Genomic DNA, 19,938 nt, shown 5'->3' with positions numbered 1-19,938 from the left:
ATCTGCATGCCTTTTTAGTGAAAAGTAGTTTGCCAGCTTGTGTTCCCTAACCTAATCATTTCTCTGTTTCATGACACAGTTGCACGCAAATTTCAGTCTAGCATGTAGTTAAAGCTGGCAAATTGAAAGCTGAGTGGAAGTGGAACATTATCACCTGGCCATATTGCTTGTAGCGCAAACCATGTCCCCTCTTTTTTATATTCTGAATTATGTCTATTTATAGCAATACCCTTGCCACTTTGGGGCCATTTCCATTCTTTGCAACCTCCAAGGAAACAATACCAGCTGCTAACATATGAAGACAGCATCTGGACATTGGAAAAACACCAGGGGGTTGAACCTGGTGTTTCATTTGAAAAAAAAAAAACACAATTTCAATACGCAGAGAGGCTGTTTAGTATCGTTTAGTATGGTTTTCTCTCTGTTCTTCCGAAAGAAGAGTGGATAGTGGAAAAACCAGAGCCATGGCTAGACCAATGCAACTGTGCATTTAAGAAACATATTCTTTTCACTATATGGATTTATCATTTTTGTTATTTCTTTAAGAAGGTGAAAAAGTCTGACAAAAACTTCAAATGCATCCCTTTTGATAACATTTTTGGGAGAAAGCTCAACAGTTGTGTGTGTTTTGGAGCAGATTCCAAAGTTGTCTCAGGCTGATAATATGTTCTCACTCCCTCTTGTTGTGACAGACTTCAAGTCAGCTATGTGCACCACTTCACTTTATAGCTAGCAACATTATTCTGCTCTTTGTATACATGCACCCAAAGCCTGGAAAATCCCTCAGCTAGCATGGTGATTTGTCACAGTGGTTGGAGGACTCTGAGAACTGTAATGCAAAAAAGTAACTTTTCCAAGCTTTGCCCTTCCTGCTTCCCCTCATGACTGTCAAGCATAAAACCTGAAGCTGGAAATTTACCTGAGGAGCACATCTGGTGTCATCTCAGACAGTGACCAGTCTTTAAGAATTACAAACATCTGCTACATGACAGGCATTCATTGCCTGATTCCAGTCAACAACTAACAGTGGAAATGTGCCCTATGGACAGGGGGAAAAACCCCCAGCTTGGACAGAAGCACAGGACAAGGTATAGTTATCCGCAACCCAACAATTTACTTAAATTTATTACATCACGATTGGACAATCTAGTAACATAAACAAAAGTCATACCAATCCACGTTGCCAATGTACAATTTTTATAGGGTTAGCATCTTTCTTTATATTAATTTTTTTTTTTAAAAAGGAGACTACTGCTTTCCATTTACAACAGCCGAAACAAACTGTCATTTTGGCAGTTCGGAGAGAGAACTTTATTTTAACACTTTAAAAACTAACTTCATAGACCTTTTGGCACTTGAAAACAAAACAAGAAAATTGCTTCCATACGATATCAATCAAAACACAGCATCGTGTGAAATGTCTAATGGTTGGAAACAAATAAAGTGTCTTAAAAACAAAACAAAACTCCTTAGCCCAAGTATATATTGATGAAACGTAGGCAGCCCTTATTCTACTATGGCTTAGTTCTTGTCCAATCCGGCAGTTTTGGAAATATTCTTGAATTTATTTCCACAAAACTTTTGACCTGGTCTAATAAGATGTCAGAGTAAAGGTAGATAAAGGGACAGATGGAGAGTGTGCATTCTATTTTTCATTCTGCATCAGTCTCAGCACAGTATTTCCCCACCACCACCACCTTGGCAGTGTATAGCATTTAGTAGTATTACAACTCCATGATTTGGCCTATTCTGGCTAAATGACCATGTTCTGCAACAGAGGTAACCGTTTCTTTGGGTAACAGATGCCATGAACAAGAATAAATCATTGAGGAAAAAGGATGCCTTGTGCCAAAGTCTTGTTCACACAAGAGTGTTTTTTGCATTTGCTTTGGCAATCTTTTGGTCTCTGCAGATTGCCATCCATTCCGATGTTATAAATTCCAGCTGCTTCTAGCATCTCGCATTGTTCTCAAAATAACAAATCCTGCCCTCCGTAGTGGCCTTTTTATTCCCCATCAGCTCCCTGAACTATATCATTTCAATCAGCTTTTGGCAAAGTAACTAGTGATTGTTTTATGTTCCACTGATTGCAGGCTCCATGTACTACTTCTTATTCTGAAAGGCAACCATTGTATCAGTCATTTCCCTCCTGCTTGAAATTATCCTGAGAATCCATAAGTAAATCTGAACAAACAATTGTGGCTTGTCGAAAGGCTGTAATTAGGCTGAAGACCCTGAAGTATTTTCAGACTCCTGGAAAGTGAAAAGGGAGAGGGGGGAACCCTTGTAGTAGGATAAAAATCTGTTCTTTGCAGAGAGGCTCCCCTAGCCATTAGGATGATTCACTCACATGGCTTTTTTAAAAGGCTGATTGCCCCTGACAAATCTGGATAGACTCTGCTGTGGTGGGGTTTCCCTCAAGCTTAGGAAATTTTGTTAGGATTTCAGCATGGGGCTAAGATGCAGAAGGCCATCTCCCTCTCTCTCTCCCCCCTTACTTTTTCTCCCCAAGCCTTCACTCACTCTCTCACACACACTCCCACCCCACCCCCTTGTCAATGGCTTCTTGAATTTAGAGGCTTTCCTATTTTAACTCCACTTCCTTTTTTTAAAAGGATGTAGGTGAGGGAAGGGGCCCCTGAGAGACTGGTCAAACAAACTGTTGAAGGCATGGAGTTTCCTCACTAGAGTTCTTTTTAAAAGCACTGATCAGCATAATACACCCCACCCTTGCTGTGTGGGGACCTGCATGAAAACCGACTGTGTATAGTGGCCACCGATCCATGTAGCATCAGTAACATAGTGCCATGATATGTGGACTCACAGGAAGGCTTTCCTTGCCATCATCAGAGCTTTGGAAACTATAAAAACCCACTAATTACACTACTCATTCTTCTCTGATAGCCAGAGAACTCTGGTTATAAAAGCAGCATATTAATGTTTTGGGTTATATTGAAGTATTGTGTTGCTAATAGAGAGAAATATTTTCTATTGCCCTCTAGTGGTTAGATATACAAAAGACAATACAAAACAATGACCAACGATGCACCCTTTGGTGGCAAATTGTTGCAAGTTACAAAATTTGTGCAGACATGAATTGTTCCACACTGAATTGCACAACTCAGTACACAGCAGAAAACACCATATTCTGATTTTATAACTTGCAGCAGCATTTTGCTAAAAATACTATGCTGGCCATTGTACTGGGCCAATACTTACTTAAGACTACAGCAGCAGATAAATTTCAAAGATGTAAGATAGCTTTTAAAGTAACTAGAAAACATCACTCATTACATAACTTCTGAAATGCACCTTTGTTGCACCATTGTTATCCCTGAAAAGCCAAACAGAATAAAGCAAAAGAAAACCAACTAATTTTGTAACTTCCAAACTCTGGCCATTGTTAGCAACCCATCACCAGAAGTATCTGGCACTGGGATAGGGAAGGTCAACCGCTGAAATGGACCAAATATAGCTCTTCAGTTATTGTCAAGCTTCCATCTGCCCTAAACCAACATAACCAAGAATGAAGAATGCTGGTAGTTGCAGTCCAACAACATCTAGAGGGTCACTCTGGATCTATATGGAAAAGCATTCTTTAGGGCACAATGTACAGACAACCTCTGCATGGCAGCTGATTCTACCAACTTCCAATATCAAGCTCAGCATCAGTGGAGACCAGGTGAAAGGAAAATGGCTTTGTGTTTCCTTTATAGGAACTGTGATAGAACTCCTGGAGCGAGTGGAAAACTCCTGTGTAAAGATCTGGGAATTTTACAGAGGATTGTCATCGTCACGTAAGGCAATGTCTTTCATTTCAGCTTTGCAATCTAAAGCATAAAATCATGAGAAATTATAACTAAGGAGGCCGTCATTAAGGGAGATTTTCTGCTGATCATCGTCTGGCCGGTGTACGTGTCTGCAATATTCTTCCAGTGTGGAACAGGAGACCACAAGGAAGGAGGATAACCAAGGCAAAGCGCTATTCCATCTGCTTGGAAAGCAGAGAAGGATGTGGCCATGTATTATTCCCTCTGCTACTGACTGTATTTTCTTTCCATCAGTCAGTTAAGCAACAAACAAGACACCAAATACTATTAAGCAAGCACATTTCTCCAATTTAACATTTTGTGAGACTGCTGATGGCCAGACAGCCAATTTAACTGATTTGGAGCTCAACCATATGAGAATCAACAATACATAAAAAACAGAACAGGTAACTACTAGTGTTGCATTAACATGTGCATAATAATACCTGTGCATAAGGACCAAGCAATGGCAGTGCTGCAATGTGCTTTTTTTTTGGCAATGGTATTGAGCAGCTTCACAACAATTACAAACACAAGTAGCAGTTTCATCATCATCAGCCGAGAGGGATATTAACTGAGTGTGGCTGGACAGGAAAAAAAATGGGAAGCAATAGCTCTTAGATGTGCAACTGTCCAGAATATTTCAAAACTTGCTTTCCAATTTCTCGCAGTGAACTTTTAAAATTTACTTTCACACCTCACTTTTGTGCAAAGCTCGTTAGCTATACTCTGTTTTTAATCCCTGTGTTTAATTTTGGAATATTTCCCTCTCCCCCCCCCCTTTTTCTTTTACAACTGTAAAAAAAAATCCATAGTAAATATAACTCACTGTATGATACATATACCCCAAACAGTCAGAAACTTTATATAATAAAAGAGGAAAATAGTCACTTTTCATAATAAAATAACTTCTATTTTTTGCTTATTTTACAATATACTTAATATTCTCTTCTTCACTTCAAAGTAAATAGGTCCTGTTTTTGAGAGCACGTCTGAGTCGACACAAAAGGGCAAAGAGGCTGGTTGGCGGCTTATAAACACTTTGCGCAGCCACACTCCACGTGCCTCTCTAGCTCTTCGATGAAGGAGGAGCCATCCATGCACTGGAAACCATATTTCCGCCTTTTACTACGGAGGGCAACACAGCACTGATGGTTTCCACAGCTGCCATGACATTCTACGCGTGGGATTTTGACCATGGAGGTGCAGGAGGTGGAGCCTTGTTGCTTCCGAATGAATTCGCGGATGATCTCTCCTTGGCACAGATTCTCTGGGAGGATGGGAGAAAGTTGATCATTTGCTTGCTCAAACGTCTGAACCCTGAGAACATGAAATCATTAACCTATTGCTGTCTAACAAAGATGGCTACTGAGTATAGTGGTGCCTCGCTTAATGGGTGCCCTGTTTAACGACAAATCCGCATAGCGATTAAGTTTTTAGATAGGAAAATATTGCTCTGCGATGATCGGTAAGCTGTTTTGCTTACCGATTTTCGCATAGCGGTTTTTAGAACAGCTGATCGGTGGTTCCAAAATGGCTGCTGGGTAAAAAAATGGCCTCCCGCTGTGTTTTCGCACTGATTCCTCGCTTACTGGGCAGCAAAAATGGCGGCCATATGGAGGATTTTCGCTTAAAGGTAAGTTTTTTGCCCATAGGAACGTATTAAACGGGTTTTAATGCATTCCTATGGGCTTTTTCTTTTCGCATAGCGATGAATCCGCATAGCGACAATTTTTGCTGCACGGATTATCGTCGCTATGCGGGGCACCACTGTATGCTTATTCTTCAGATACAACCTTGTCAAGCTGGTGAAACCATGGTGATGACATTAGCCTTATGCGGAGTAAGTTCTGCTACTGGATTTCAGCCATCTGATCTTGAGTATATTGCACCAATATTGCACTTTTCTTAACGGCTTGAGCATAGCAGAGCCAGAACATTGTCCTGCATGCCTTTTAGTGTAGTGGAAGCACACAACATTTCTATGATTCAGGAGAAAATCAGTTGCCTGGTTTAATTAGTCCATGTGGTTATACTGGTGCAACTGGAGCTTATTTGACTCATTCCTTGGGGCAGAAGGAACGTAGCAGGGCTATGCTGCTATCTGGAGGTATCAATCTGTAGCTTACTGCAATCTGGAAGCTCTTCCTGTTTATTTCGTCCTCAATTATTTTTTTCATTAAACTCTCTAGCAAGCTTTTACACACCGAGAAAGGGACTTTGCTCACTTTACTTTGCCAATAAACCCTGCTTTGAATAACTAGACTTCAGACTATATGCTGCAGTAATAATATGTTTTCCAGATATGTCACTACAATTTTCCATGGAATAAGTGACAGAAAAATTAACAAATTATCAAAGGTAATGAAAACAAGAGAAGGAAAAACCTCATGAAATATTCTGTTTCCACAAATTTATCATCATTTTGGACAGATACCTCAGTGCACAGAGGTTTGGCACATACTTGGGTAAGCAGAGGTCATATTGTAGAAGTAGGGCATATGTTGCCCACAGAAGAAATCTCAAGTTCATTCCCTCCTCTGGCAGGGCTAGGAAAGACATTGCTGAGCCAGCCAGTCAGCTGGACTAATAGTCTGCCTTGAGATAAAGTGACTCCCTATGTTTCCAATTTTGACTTGGGCCTTCTTGGTGGTGGCTGCTTCATTAAGGAACGTCCTGCCAGTGGAGGTGCACCAGGCCTCTTCCCTCCATTTAGAAAATCAGTTAAAATGTATCTTTTCAGAGAAGCCTTTCAAAATATGCTCCCAGCATAATAGCTTATTTTATTATAATTTGTTTTCTGACTTCTGTTGCTACTGGGAGGATTTCTTTTATTTTCTACTTTCTTTGATGTCTGGTGGTTTTTTTTTGGGGGGGGTTATACATTTATGTTTCATGTGTGTAAGTCACCCAATAAATAAATAAATTCAAAAGTGACTTAATAGCACATAACATCTTCAGAACTTTTTTTAATTACCAGACAATTGTATAGTGACAAGATAGGTGGAATGCTTGAAACTATGACAGGATATAAGCACCAAAGCTCTGCTAACATTGAATAAGATCATCCCCAGCTACAAAGCAAAAAAAGAATAATTTCACAGCTAACTGAGTGAGCTTCTGAATATTTATTCTCTATTCTTTTCTAAAATATATTTTAAAATATTTAAAAATCAGACACAGAATCCCTTTACCAGCATGAATATCTGTTTGGCCAAGAAGGAGTTAAAAAGTTCTCCTCCTGAGAGTCTGCTAATTGGGTCCTGACTGACAGGGTCAGTTCAGATTGCCCCAGACCTGGAGCTAATTTCCCCCATTGAAGACTTGTGTGAAGAACTTGGTGACAGAAATCCCAAGGGAATGTTTACTGAAGGCACTCAGGGCTGGGACAAACACAACTGCTCTGTACTTTTGTAATAGAGAAATACTCTGAATATGCTTTACAAAATCGTATGCTAATTCCCTGGAGATATATGGAAAATGCCCCCCTTTCTGGAGGACTGTCACTCCATAACTTAATTTAAAGCAAGATTTTTTTCCTTCTCCTTCCCCCCCCCCAAAAACCCACCTATCTTTTGATTCCCTCCCCCCATAAATGACCTTCCATTACCTTCCAGGCATCTTGCCTCCTGGTCCACAAAGCTGCAACAATGTATCTGCTTTGGAACGCTATTGCTCATAAGTCTGTTTCACACATGCTCATTTGTGTAACAAAATGGTTGTTTTTCCTTTTTGAGAGGCTCTCTCTCTCTCTCTCTCTTTTTTTGAGGGTCAGTATTTCAGCTCCCGCAGCCTGGATTCTTTCCAAATAACAAAGGTGGGTGGAACCAGCAATTCTCTTCAAGATTCAGCTTTTCAATCTGTATGAACCACTTTAATTCTGGGGGTGTTTCAGCTTGTTTGTGCACAGGGGACAGTTTTTTTTAAAAAAAATTGTAATTAAAAAAACCGTTGTCTAAACTTCCCCAAGTTTTTGACGCAGCAAGAACTGACTGTTTGCTACAATTGTGCCAGCTTTGGTGCTGATCTGAAGATAAGGTATATATTTTCTTAGGGCTGCCCCCATTACTAGAATTGCCTTGCAAAATGTTGATTTGCTGTGTTGCACAATAGCATAATCTACAGAGAAACTGTCAACAGAATACAGAAAAATCTGCAGAACTCTCTTATCTTATTACAAGCGAACAGACAAACAGGTAAGTTAACAGAGAAACAGAGAATGTGCCACACATGTTGCAGTTATACCAACCTCTATCACAACGCTCCCCACTGTAGTTTGGCTCACATTCACAATATGGTTCCCCTTGTGCCGAGATCTTGCACTCCCCATGGGCACATTTCAGAAGCCTGCAGGAGCTAGAAGAATCATTTTTTCCATCGCAGTACATGCCTGTATAACCTTCTGTACACTTACATGTGTAAGCAGAGTTGGTAGCTACGCATTTGCCATGGAGACATCTTAAGAGGGGGAAAAAGAGATGAGAGAAAAAGTGTGTTAGAGAGATGATTAGTGAATGCGAGATAATAAATAATTACTTGGAGCTGGACTGTGGCTTAGTGGTAAATCATGTGCTGGGCAACTGGAAGATTCCCGGTCTGATCACTTGCCTTTCCAAGTCCAGCTAGGAAAGATTATTTGCCCCAAACTCCGGACAGACACTGTTGCCATCAGTGTCAACAATACTAATAGTCTCACAGGTAGGTTTTCTGACCCATTTGCTTTGTCTTCTATTTAGCTATTTAATTTTTATCTCATCTTTTCGAGGCTGCTCACAATAAGGTTAAAAGACAGACCAAAAAATAAGGATTAAAATATATACACACAATTAAACAAAACATAGTGCTTTTAAAAAGGGTTAATCACTTCCTCGGCAACCAGTTAACTGACAAAAGCAAAGCTTCATAACAAGGAGAAGACATTTTACAGATTAGTAACAGTAACTAAATCAGATTTGAACCTCCACTTACGAGTCTTCTTGTAAATTGTAAAATGTGTAACATTCTAAATCTTAATATGCTGAAGGGAGGTTCACAGACAACCCCCATCTTTCTTAGTATGTTTATCATTTCTGCCCTTGCTCCTGTTTGATGGTCAGGAAAACTCACTTGTTATTCAGGCAGGGATCTTTAACTTCTTGGTCACATAGTGAGCCTGTCCAGCCAGGGTGGCATTCACAGACAACACTTGTCTTCTCAAGAGAGCGACAGATACCATGCTTGCAGATGTTACAGGATCTGCAACCTGGAAGAACTCCTACAGACTGATGAGGGAGATCCTTGAAATCCTGTAGCTCATTGTTGATGCGGACGTCATGAATGCAGCCATGGAAACCACTGGGTGTTCTCTCTGTTCCCTGACGGAGGGAAGATAACCCTGTGGATGTAGGAATGCCTGCAAAAAAGTCACAAAGTGCTTTATACATTACTTAAGAATGTATAAAGAATATTCAGAGTTAGGATATAGGGTGTTTTGGTGGCAAGGGGGAAAGAGATATGCAGATAAGCTGTACATTCCGGGTTCTTCTCCTGTATCATCATTTACTAGTTTGTATCCCATTCCAAAACAAATTATATCTGCTCTTGAAGATGTGTGTAAGACCAGAGAGCAAAAACATTTATTCACATTAGACTCCCCAATGCGCAGATAAGTGTAACCTAACCATAAAATTACCATTAAGAGTGTTAGGCTTGGATTTACAATACTCACAGTCAGTGAATAAAACTCACTAATTTGTTATGGGAAGACACTTTTTTGACCTAAACTTCCTCACAGGATGTATAGTTAGATATACTGTAGATTATTCTGACTCTTAAAGAAGTCATAAATATATGTGGGAAGTTACCTGTATCTTATCTGTCCTTATAGCTTCCCTTTGGTGAACCAGTGTGGTACAATGGATACAGACTAGGACTCGGGAGACCAGGATTCAACCAAAAGTAATGATATTCCTCAGTGGCACCTATGCACATCTTGTTCATGCATAGTTAGAATCGCCCTCTTACTTTGATACGGCATGTGAACAACAGGCATGAACGGAAGGGTAAAAGTCAGGAGCAGATGACATGTTGGCCATGAATACTAGAAGAAAGCTATGTAACCAACAGTGTCAAATACTTGTAAAAGATCCACTCTAGTCCACATCCAAGCTGCTTTTCTTGTTCCTTTTTGTCCCTGAAGATCTTCCTTTAAGGGAAATATCTGCTACTTGGAAGTATGTTCTTCATAAGACAAATAGCAGCTCAGGCACAATAATTTTGACTGGGACAACAGCACAGGGTTGCATTTACCATTTACTAAAAGGATGGATAATTTGCAGAGCTGTGATCAGGGAAAGAAAACTTAGTTTAAATCCCCGGCTAACAAACTTAGAAGATGCAGCCATCCTCTTCTGATCTTCCCTGGAACAGACAAGCCAAAGGAGAGTCAGGTATGCAGCCCACGCGTATGCAGTAGGAAGCAAACTGCCATGTGCAATCCCATCACCAGGCTGCACTCAATTACCTCTGCTGCAACTCCTGGATGACGGAACAAGAAAGCAAAAGCAAACTTCCAGCAGCTGCTGGATCAAAAAGAAAAGCAGCTGCTGCACTTCCTGGTTCTACTTTGCCTTCTGGTTTCAAGAGGAGGCCCTGAGAAACACAATGTGATGGGAAGGGTATTTCTTAGTCCTCACCGGTTTCAGATTGCGGGCAACTTCAGAAACTACCTCTTTAATCATGCCTTGCTACTCAGGACCTCCCTCCGAAACCAGAAATCAAAGGAGAGCAAGGTGCTCAGAAGCAGAATAAGGGCATCGTCTTTGCCCTCTAGTGATGTGCACTGCTGGAGATTTTTTCTTTTTTCTTTTTTTCTTTCTTTCCTGGCATCAAAGTGAACTTGAGCTACATGGCTGCCCACCTTCAGCTCATTGCTTCTGGGGACTTCAATCACTATAACCATGCCCTCTAAATCTGGCACTTGCTGCAGTGTGTTTGTCTGGGAGCCAAAATTACTAGTTGCATCTCTGGCAACTTGGACTACAACTTTCGTCATTTCTTGCCACCAGTGGTGCTGATTGCTACAGCCCCACAACATCTGGAGGGTCACATGTTGCCACCTGGAAAACAGATGCAGTTGTAGAACCTCTCATGTCACATCTGGTTTGATGCTCGGCTACAAGCCAGGAGAAAGCGTAACTCACCTCCAATATAGAGTGGGGTGTCTTCCCCAACCACAGGTTGCTTTTGCAGTTTGCCTAGACTCTTGGGAGCTCCTTTATCGACAACCAAATTGAAGGTCTGGTTTAACATCACCAGCTCCACACTGTGAAACTGCCCATCATTTACAGTTTCCACACTAACAGGAGAAAAAAGAAGAAAAGAAGAGAAGGGAAGGGAATTAGGAAGTAACGTATTTAGTTGTGATACCCTAGGCTTCTATTGCAGCCATCCAATTTTGCTCCTACTAGCTGCCAGAAGAAAAATATAAATGCAGGCCTGAGTCAACACATGCCATAAAAATACACTAATATATAGCTCTTTGGTAAATGTCTGGGAGTAAGGATCTGAGGTCTGATGTAAATTCAAAATTCTTGGCAATGACTTGCAACATAAGAGATTAATCTTTATGATGGTTTATCAAAGCAAGTGTTTAGGGGCTTTCAAGCTAGCTGTTTTCACTGGAACAGAAATAATTTTCTCATTCAGGTATTCTAGGAAATCCAGACAGAAACACTGCCAAAACCACCACATTCCAACGCTGTCTTTGTTACCTCCTGCCTTTTTTTTTTTTTTTTTTTTTGGAAATCTGGTTTGTGCTGAGGTCCTGTGCTAAAACACAATGTTACCTTTTAAAGTGTGAATTGACAAGGCACTATTGATCTGCTTGCTGTGGAGCACCAGTTTTCTAACAAAAGCTGATGTTTTTCTCCTTGCTTGTTACAATAAGAAAAACATCTTTGTATCATCCCTTTGATACTTGTTAACAAAAGGATAATATATAACTGTTTTCTTTTTACATAGATGTAAAAGAGAGAAAAATGTCCCCACATTCTAAAAATGACCCCTGATGTAACATCTGATGAGCAAGAAGTAAATGCTAACAATTATAATTAAAATATTAACAATTATCAGTCATTAGATTATTTTTAAAAGCTGCAACATTGGTGACATTGCCCTCCTTGCCTCATGCTACAGGTAACATCACTCTTTCTAGTTCGGTAGAAGAGCAGGCCATGACACAACTGGTGATTTTATTTTGGATTAGCCGCTTCCCTGTTCAGGAAAGGGAGTGCAGAGCCCACTAAATAACCCATTAGCAGGATCTGAATCTGTATTAGTGTCAGTTATCACAGCCATTAGAAGTCCTGTAATATTATCCTTTCCAGTATTGTATTTCCAAATATTGGGATTTGCTATTAAAAAACCCAAACAATTGTATGTGTCAGATTAAGAAAGTGCACATGTGACATAAAAATAATTGAGAAAAAATAAATAAAAAAATGTTTGCTTGGGATTGCTATGGGTTACAGAATTCTTCTGCTATGAGGTGGGTACCACAGGATTGTAATGGGAGTAAAGTGTAATTATGTAAACCATAATGTCAAACTGCCACTAATTAATGAGTTGCTGCTCCCATTCTTGCTCAGATGCCAAGTTGTATGACTGGTGTGTGACCAGGAATGTGAGTGGCAACTAGTTAATTAGCAGCAATTTGCAGCTACGTTTACACTACTACATTTATGCTAGCATAAATTCCCATTAGGGGTCTGGCCAATAAATGCTGAGCAGTGTTGGACCAATGTTAGCTGACTGAAGATGAGCAATGTTTGAACAACCTCCTGACCCATCACATACAGTAAAGTGTGTAACTAGATAGGAAGGCTAGATGTAGAGCTCTTGAGAGAGAAGATTACAAGTAAAGACTGTGCAGAATATGGGTGGTAGTTATACTGCACTGGCAAAAACCCTCTTACCCTGGTATAATGCTAATAGTGTAATATAATGTAAATTATCAGTTGCACTCTTGAGTCATATGACTCGTTACACAACAAATATCTATGATGATTTCTCAAACTGAGGCAATTTGCCTCCAAAATGTATACCAACAGTGTTACACCAGCGTAACTAGATAAAATGATTTGGTCCTATAACATAATCTCACCATGGAGTAGGAAGAAGCCATTTCTGCTCCTTCCCATACTGTATATGGCATTCTCTTTTATAATGGTCTCCAACAAAGGAACAGATAGATTGGTTCTCCTGATAGACTGGTGGCCTTCACACACACAATTATCTCAGGAGCATATGGCGCCACTAAGGCTCCCGAGAGTGGCTGAACTTGCATGAAGCTGTCATTTGTATGAACTAGGACTTCTATGAGGGTGGTATAAACTAGCTGCATAAAATCCTGTGATGGGATCACCTCTCTCTCTTTGGAACAGAGGAGGCAAAATTATTGACCTGTGAACTCTGAGAATCACTATCAAAAACAGAGACTGTCTCACCCTCTCTAACTCCTACACACTCATTTGATGATGTCCAAGCCAGAGTTATTTGTCAGAAGATAACAGGATAACATTTGGCAGTGCTGATTTTTTCTTTCTTTCAGAGAGAAGCACGCAGACGTAAATCATCCAGTCCTCCACAGCATATGGCCTTTATTGAGTAAGTTAAATGCTCTGATTAACAGGATTATGGTGGACCATATGCCTTTGTGCAGCTTGCAGGCAAGCAGCACTAAGTTTCGAATAGTTCCATGTTCCTTCAATGAGAATGTGGAATAATTCAAATATCTTTGTTAAAGTTATGAATATTGCAATTACTAGATCTTTTCCTTTTTTAACTTTTAAAATTCTAGTCAGGCTCGTATTTCTACATTTAGTAAAATATCTCTTAAAAGATGAAAAGCCCACTTTCCTTCCTTTTCATTTCCTCCCCCTACCCCCCCCCATGCATCCTGGCTTTAAATTAAATCTGAGGGCAAAGGGTACAGAAGATTTTGTGCAGTCTGTCATGCTGTGTTAGGGCCTTAACTGATGACAAGGACACCTTTCCAACTGGAAATTCTGATTAGAAGACAGAATCTTAAATATACCTATCCACACCAAAGGTCAGGAGTATACACCAAATGCCCCCTTTTATTTAGTTCTGCTGACAGGCATAGAGTAGCCAGCTAGCAAACAGCAGTGTCGTGATGCCTAAAAAGATCCAATATTGATATTTGCATGGAGAAGGGAAAGAAAGAACCATAACATTCCCTAAACAGGAGCTCAAGACTTTCCAGAACATCCTTTTCCAAGTACTAGGGGGACAGACAGACAGACACACAAACACACACACAAACAGTTTCCATCTCCACTAGGAGCAGGATCAAGTTACTCCAAATAATTTTGCATCACAATAGCAACAGCTGACAAAAACATAGTGCTGTGGAAATACTTCCCCTCTCCCACGGCTACTGTAAGAACTGCAGTTAATTGCAGCTAATTGTAGACAAAAAAGTTCACTGAGCAGCAACAGTGGCTTCACATCTCCCACTGCCAAAGAAGACATGATATGCCAGAAATCCACTACCCATCGTCCACTCTCCCTTTTCTCTCTCTTCACTACCCCATCTCACTGCTACCACTGCTCTGCACACACTAACCTGACCCCCCCCTCACACGCACACACACACACACACACAGAGGTGGTCAGCCTCTGTGGGAAACAATGCCAAGTATATCAAGCTGCTGTCTTTAGAACAAATGTATTTCAATCCTCCTGATGCTCTACCCCCAAGACTCCTCTCTCAGTGTAACTAATGGATAGGCTAGCCCTATTGAAGGTGGTGGTAGAAGAGATAATTGACCCTACTAATCAAAAGGTCTTGGTGTTTTGATCCTGTGAATCTTGGCTCCACCACACCAAAAAGACAGATCTAACTATTTTGTTCAAAGGGACAGCAGCACTTATTCTGAAGTATATAAATACTGGGGAGGTGGTGACGCTGTGGGTTAAACTGCAGAAGCCTCTTGGCTGCAAGGTCAGAAGACAAGCCGTCATCAGATCGAATCCACACGATGGAGTGAGCTCCCATCGCTTGTCCCAGCTCCACCCAACCTAGCAGTTCGAAATCATGTAAATATGAGTAGATAAATAGGTACCACCATGGTGGGAAGGTAATGGTGTTCCATGTCTAGTTGCGCTGGCCACGTGAACACGGAAACTGTCTACAGACAAATGCTGGCTCTACAGCTTGGAGACAGGGATGAGCACTGCGCCCTAGGGTTCGACATGACTGGACTAAATGTCAAGGGGAAACTTTACCTATATAACTACTAAAGGAATGCTTTAGTGGTATTGCTCTGAAGATTCATGGAATGCCTTTTGATACTGCAGAGTAAATATAACCCTTAATGAGTTTGAATGCTGAGTGCAGCCTACCCACATAGATCAGCATGAAAATGCTAGTGTGAATGTTCTGTCACTGTCTAGGATCTAAAGATCCATGGTGACGGTTCAGGACACTGTTGATTCTTCAGGCTTGTTCTTGTCAAAGAGAAATCCTTGCCTTCTGCCACATGTTTTTGAAACGGAGGGGCTCAGCAGTTTCAAAAGTAGTGTGTAATTAGGGATGTGGATTGTCTGCCTTATTTCACCAGGAAAAGAAAGTCAAATCCCAAAGTGCTTGCACCTCAACTCTTCGGATTCTGGTCCATAACACTTTCCCCTACCAAAATATGATGTTCCAATTTCATTAAATCGAAGATCACTCAGGTCTTTTGAATTATGAATATATTTAAGCCTCAGTTAGAAAGTTGCTGAACACGTTTACGTCTATGCCATTTAAGCAAATGGGACACATGAATGGCACTTTTCCTGGACTGTTTTTATACAGGAAAGCTGATAATATATAATTAGAGAATTTAGTACTAATGCTTAAAGAGAGACTGAAAAGTGGCATGTTGCTCAATCAGTGCTGACTATCCCCTCAAAAAGACATCTCTGGATTCTGAGAAAGGATTTCGTTTCAGAATGGTAAGTACTTATGTGAATATTCCTTCCCAAAGTGGCTGGCTTGCTGTTGTCATCGGAGAATCTGCAATTGTCTGAGGCAGCCGGAGACAGTGGCTTGGCAAGAGATAAAGGGAAGAAAGCCACAGACATTGAACAGTGCATCACAGTTGGGCCGGTAGTAGTGCACACTGGCTACACTTTGAAGGGAGAAGATAACTAATTTTTGTGATGGCAAAGGTTCGTTATACAGGAGCCTGAATGGCAATCAGGTAGTCTTCAAATCATTCCCCCTAGACCAGTGCCGGAGATGTCAGGAATTTAGTAAGTACAATAACAATAATCTTAGAGCTGCAGAGCTGGAAGGGGCTCTATGAATCACAGAGTCTAGCCCCTGTCAAGGAGGCCCAGTGAGGAATCAAACTCCCAACCTCTGGCTCCGCAGCCAGATCCCTAAACCACGGAGCTATCCAGCAGTTCTCACAGAACATGATTAAATGCTCTCTGCTCTTTCTGTAGCAGCATTCAAAAGCAGAGACAAATAATTCCTTAAATCAGGGACCACGATGACAATGCCATCAGTGTTTGAAATGCTTTCATTGATAGCTGCTTTGGGTCCTTTTTAGGAGAAAGGTGGAGTAAAAATTGTTATTTTCAAACTGACACCGTCAAGTGCGAAGCTTTCCTGGCATCTGAAAGAAAGAGAGAAGTACATGGCCTTGGAAAAAGCAGCATCAGCCTGCAATCTAGACTTCATTTCTAGGTGGCAGCAGAACATCACAGAATGAAAATGTCCAGGCTTCAGAAAAACAACACTAAACCAAGAAAACATGGAATCTTCTTTCCTTGCACATTACTCCATGAACTATACAGCCATCTCAAATCAGAATGTAAACAGCTTGGCAAGGAAAAATAATAGAGCCTGGGCAGGACAAACTATTACCAAAATTAAAGCTTTCTAGGAACGGAGAAGAATGAAGCTGATCTCTGACAAAAGGAAAATGTAATAATATTTGAACATCTGTAAACAATCTAAGACCGAAAACTTATCTAGCTGTCATTTAATTTCTTATCAAAATAATCCTTGAAAGAGAAATAATGATATATCTATGCATGTGTGAGACAAAGAAAAAGAGAATTTAAAATGGGAACTGGACCAGCACCAATTCTCTGTTTGGATTTAGAAAGCCAAAGCTTGTCTTAGCAACTCTTTGCCAACCAATTAGAAACAGTGCTTAAGTTTTTGCTTTGGGCTATGTTCCAATAACACTATTAAAATGTAAAATAAGTGGAATCTGCCTTGTTTGGAACCATTCTTCTGGAATTCACAATATATACTTTTCAGAAACCCATGCAAAAACATAAACACTTTTCAAACTACCCAGTTTAATTTGATTTGACATTTCCAAGAAAGAAACTGCCACCGCTCTCTGCATAAAATGAAAACAACAACATGTAAACAAAAGCATGATGTACAGAAAGTAGCTGTAATCAGCATTTATAGTACATGAGACCAGACAACACAGAGTGGGTCCCTGGCCTTTATCAAAGTTTGAGAATCCTCATCTAGTTCTCAGTGAGCAGCATCTCTGAGTAGGCCCAGGACTATGGCAGAATGAAGCAGGAATTATTTGTCATTATCACAGCATAATCCACACATACTGCTTACTTATCATTCAGTAGGATTTTCCAAAAATGCTTGTCCTGGTCCTAGGAACAGACGCTGAAAATTCAGGCTCGCTGGATCATGTTAGTTAAGAATGCTTCATTTCTCATTCTTCTGTCCCAGAATCTTGATCTGTTCATTTTCATTGGCTCGTCTTAATAAATATAGAATTAATCTACAGTGGGGTCTCTACTTAAGAACGTCCCTACTTAAGAACAATCCAACTTAAGAACAGCTCCATTTGCTAAATTTTGCTTCTACTTGAGAACAGAAATCCAAGATAAGAACAGGAAAAAAAACCTTTCCTGCTCTTTTTTTAACCTTAGGTCATCTTAGGTTAAAAAAAATTCTCCCCCTAGTGGTAGAGTACGTATTAATCAGCTTTGCATTAGTTCCTATGGGAACTAATGCTTCAATGTACGAACGCACCTCTACATAACAAAAAAAAAGCCAGAATGGATTAATTGGTTTTCAGTCCATTCCTATGGGAAATTTTGCTTCAACTTAAGAACATTTCAACTTAAGAACACCATTCCAAAACCGATTAAGTTCTTAAGTAGAGGTTCCACTGTAGTTTCTATGGACGGAAAAGAGCAGATACGGATTAAATGGTTTTCAATGCATTCCTATGGGAAATGCAGATTCAACATAAGAACTTTTCAACTTGAGAACCACCTTCCAATACGGATTAAGTTCTTAAGTAGAGACCCCACTGTATATTTAAGGTCAGGTTTGTTAGGGGGGAAAATTAACCACGTTCATTACTTATTTTGTAGTTTTGTGAGCCTGATGACTGGGATGTTTGAGCCATTCACGGGTCTCCTTTCCTCACATTTGTGACCCTTCAATGAAGTAGCTAATACACTCCTAGGTAAAGGTAAAGGTTTCTCTTGACAATTTGTCCAGTCGTGTCCGACTCTAAGGGGCAGTGATCATCCCCGTTTCCAAGCCACAGAGCCACCTGTAGAGTTTCCGTGGTCACGTGGCCAGCGTGTCTAGACACAGAATGCCATTACCTTCCCACTGTGGTGGTACCTATTTATCTACTCGCATTTTTACATGCTTTCAAAGTGCTAAGTTGGCAAGAGCTGGGACAAGCGACGGGAGCTCAATCCGCCGCGTGGATTCAAACTGCTGATCTTTCAACCTTGCAACCCAGAGGCTTTGCGGTTTAACCACCACTCCTACCACCTTCCAAACACACAACAAACATGGCACTGAACAACTCAGGTCTCCACACATAATTATCATATTCTTGGCTTTTTCACCAACATAAATATTAGTTTGCTGTACCAAATGGGTTATTTATATTTTTTTATTTATTTATTGGACTTATATACCGCCCCATAGCGCTACAAGCACTCTCCGGGCGGTTTACAATTTTTTTTTAATTATACAGGCTACACATTAACCCCCCCCCCCCGGAAGCTGGGTACTCATTTTACCGACCTCAGAAGGATGGAAGGCTGAGTCAACCTTGAGCCGGCTACCTGGGATTTGAACCCCAGGTCGTGAGCACAGTTTTAGCTTGCAGTACAGCGTTTTAACCACTGCGCCACGAGGCTCTTCTTGTTATCTATAACTGACATAGTTATAATCTATATTATAAGTCATCTGCAAGATTTCTCCTATTTAGCTGGAAAATTTTAATTTTAATTTTTTAAAATATATATATATAAAACAGCTGATTACAACTGGTGAAGCTCAGTTACTGCCCGCCACAATCCCTGGGCAAACATCCCTTACCATTTGAAGTTTGGAAGCAGGTTGCAACTTCAAACAACTGTTTCTCTGCTAGAAAACACACAGCGAAAACCAAAAAGTCTGAAGGAAAACATTCATACAACTGAATCTCACTGTGTGTTCGAGGCACAGGCAATCAGCTTCATCTTTTTCTAAATATAAGGCAAGAAAGACACTCCGATATAAAATTTACAACAGAAGATTTTCTTATATTTTTAAAATGTGGACTGAAACAAGCACCATGGCCCCAGTGCCAGGTTCTTTGTTTACACAATACAAATCATTACAGAAATAATTACTGATAATAAATATTAAAACATAAAAGAACCTAATTAGTGGGAAAATTTTCATCATTTTCCTTGCTTTGAAAGATATGTAATGGCTTGGGTCCTTTTGAGGAGAAAGGTGGGGCAGAAACATTTCAAATAAATATAATAAATTTGCGTGCAGTTACTCTGCTGATAGTACTTAGTACCGGAGATAATTAAAAATGTTCCCAGCTTGAACGGAAGGTTCAAGTTGAAGCCGTTTGCCTGAAACTGAAAGCTGAATGCTCTGAAAAAAATCATCCTTCTATCGCTTTAGAAACCAGATAGTCAGCCAGGAAATTAAATTGCTTCCACTTTATTAGTTGGGTGGCAACAAGTATTGAGTGATTTGGCATTTCCAGTGCAACTAAAGGAGGTGACTTAAAGAAAGAGGCTTGTTCAGCTTCTTGTTTGGAGATCTAGCTGACAATGTATG

The 19,938-nt window shown here is 40.3% G+C and overlaps 1 protein-coding gene across 2 annotated transcripts in view; it reads right to left on the bottom strand.

The window, feature by feature from the left end:
- Positions 1-1,094: 1,094 nt before the first annotated feature.
- The window catches only part of SLIT3 (slit guidance ligand 3), a 595,328-nt gene continuing 576,484 nt past the window's right edge, over positions 1,095-19,938 (bottom strand). For both annotated transcript variants that reach the window (XM_020780501.3, XM_078385818.1), the window contains 4 exons: positions 10,991-11,145; positions 8,916-9,201; positions 8,059-8,267; positions 1,095-5,079 (listed from right to left, as the gene is read on the bottom strand). In XM_020780501.3, the coding sequence (XP_020636160.3) occupies positions 4,841-5,079; positions 8,059-8,267; positions 8,916-9,201; positions 10,991-11,145 (889 nt within the window). In that variant the 3' untranslated portion in view covers positions 1,095-4,840. The remainder of the gene's footprint in view (positions 5,080-8,058; positions 8,268-8,915; positions 9,202-10,990; positions 11,146-19,938) is intronic.

This window comes from Pogona vitticeps, chromosome 2, assembly GCF_051106095.1.
Source record: "Pogona vitticeps strain Pit_001003342236 chromosome 2, PviZW2.1, whole genome shotgun sequence".
Taxonomy (NCBI): Eukaryota; Metazoa; Chordata; class Lepidosauria; order Squamata; family Agamidae; genus Pogona; species Pogona vitticeps.
The sequence above is the reverse complement of the archived record's forward strand: the minus strand, read 5'-3'. Positions and strand labels throughout refer to the sequence as shown.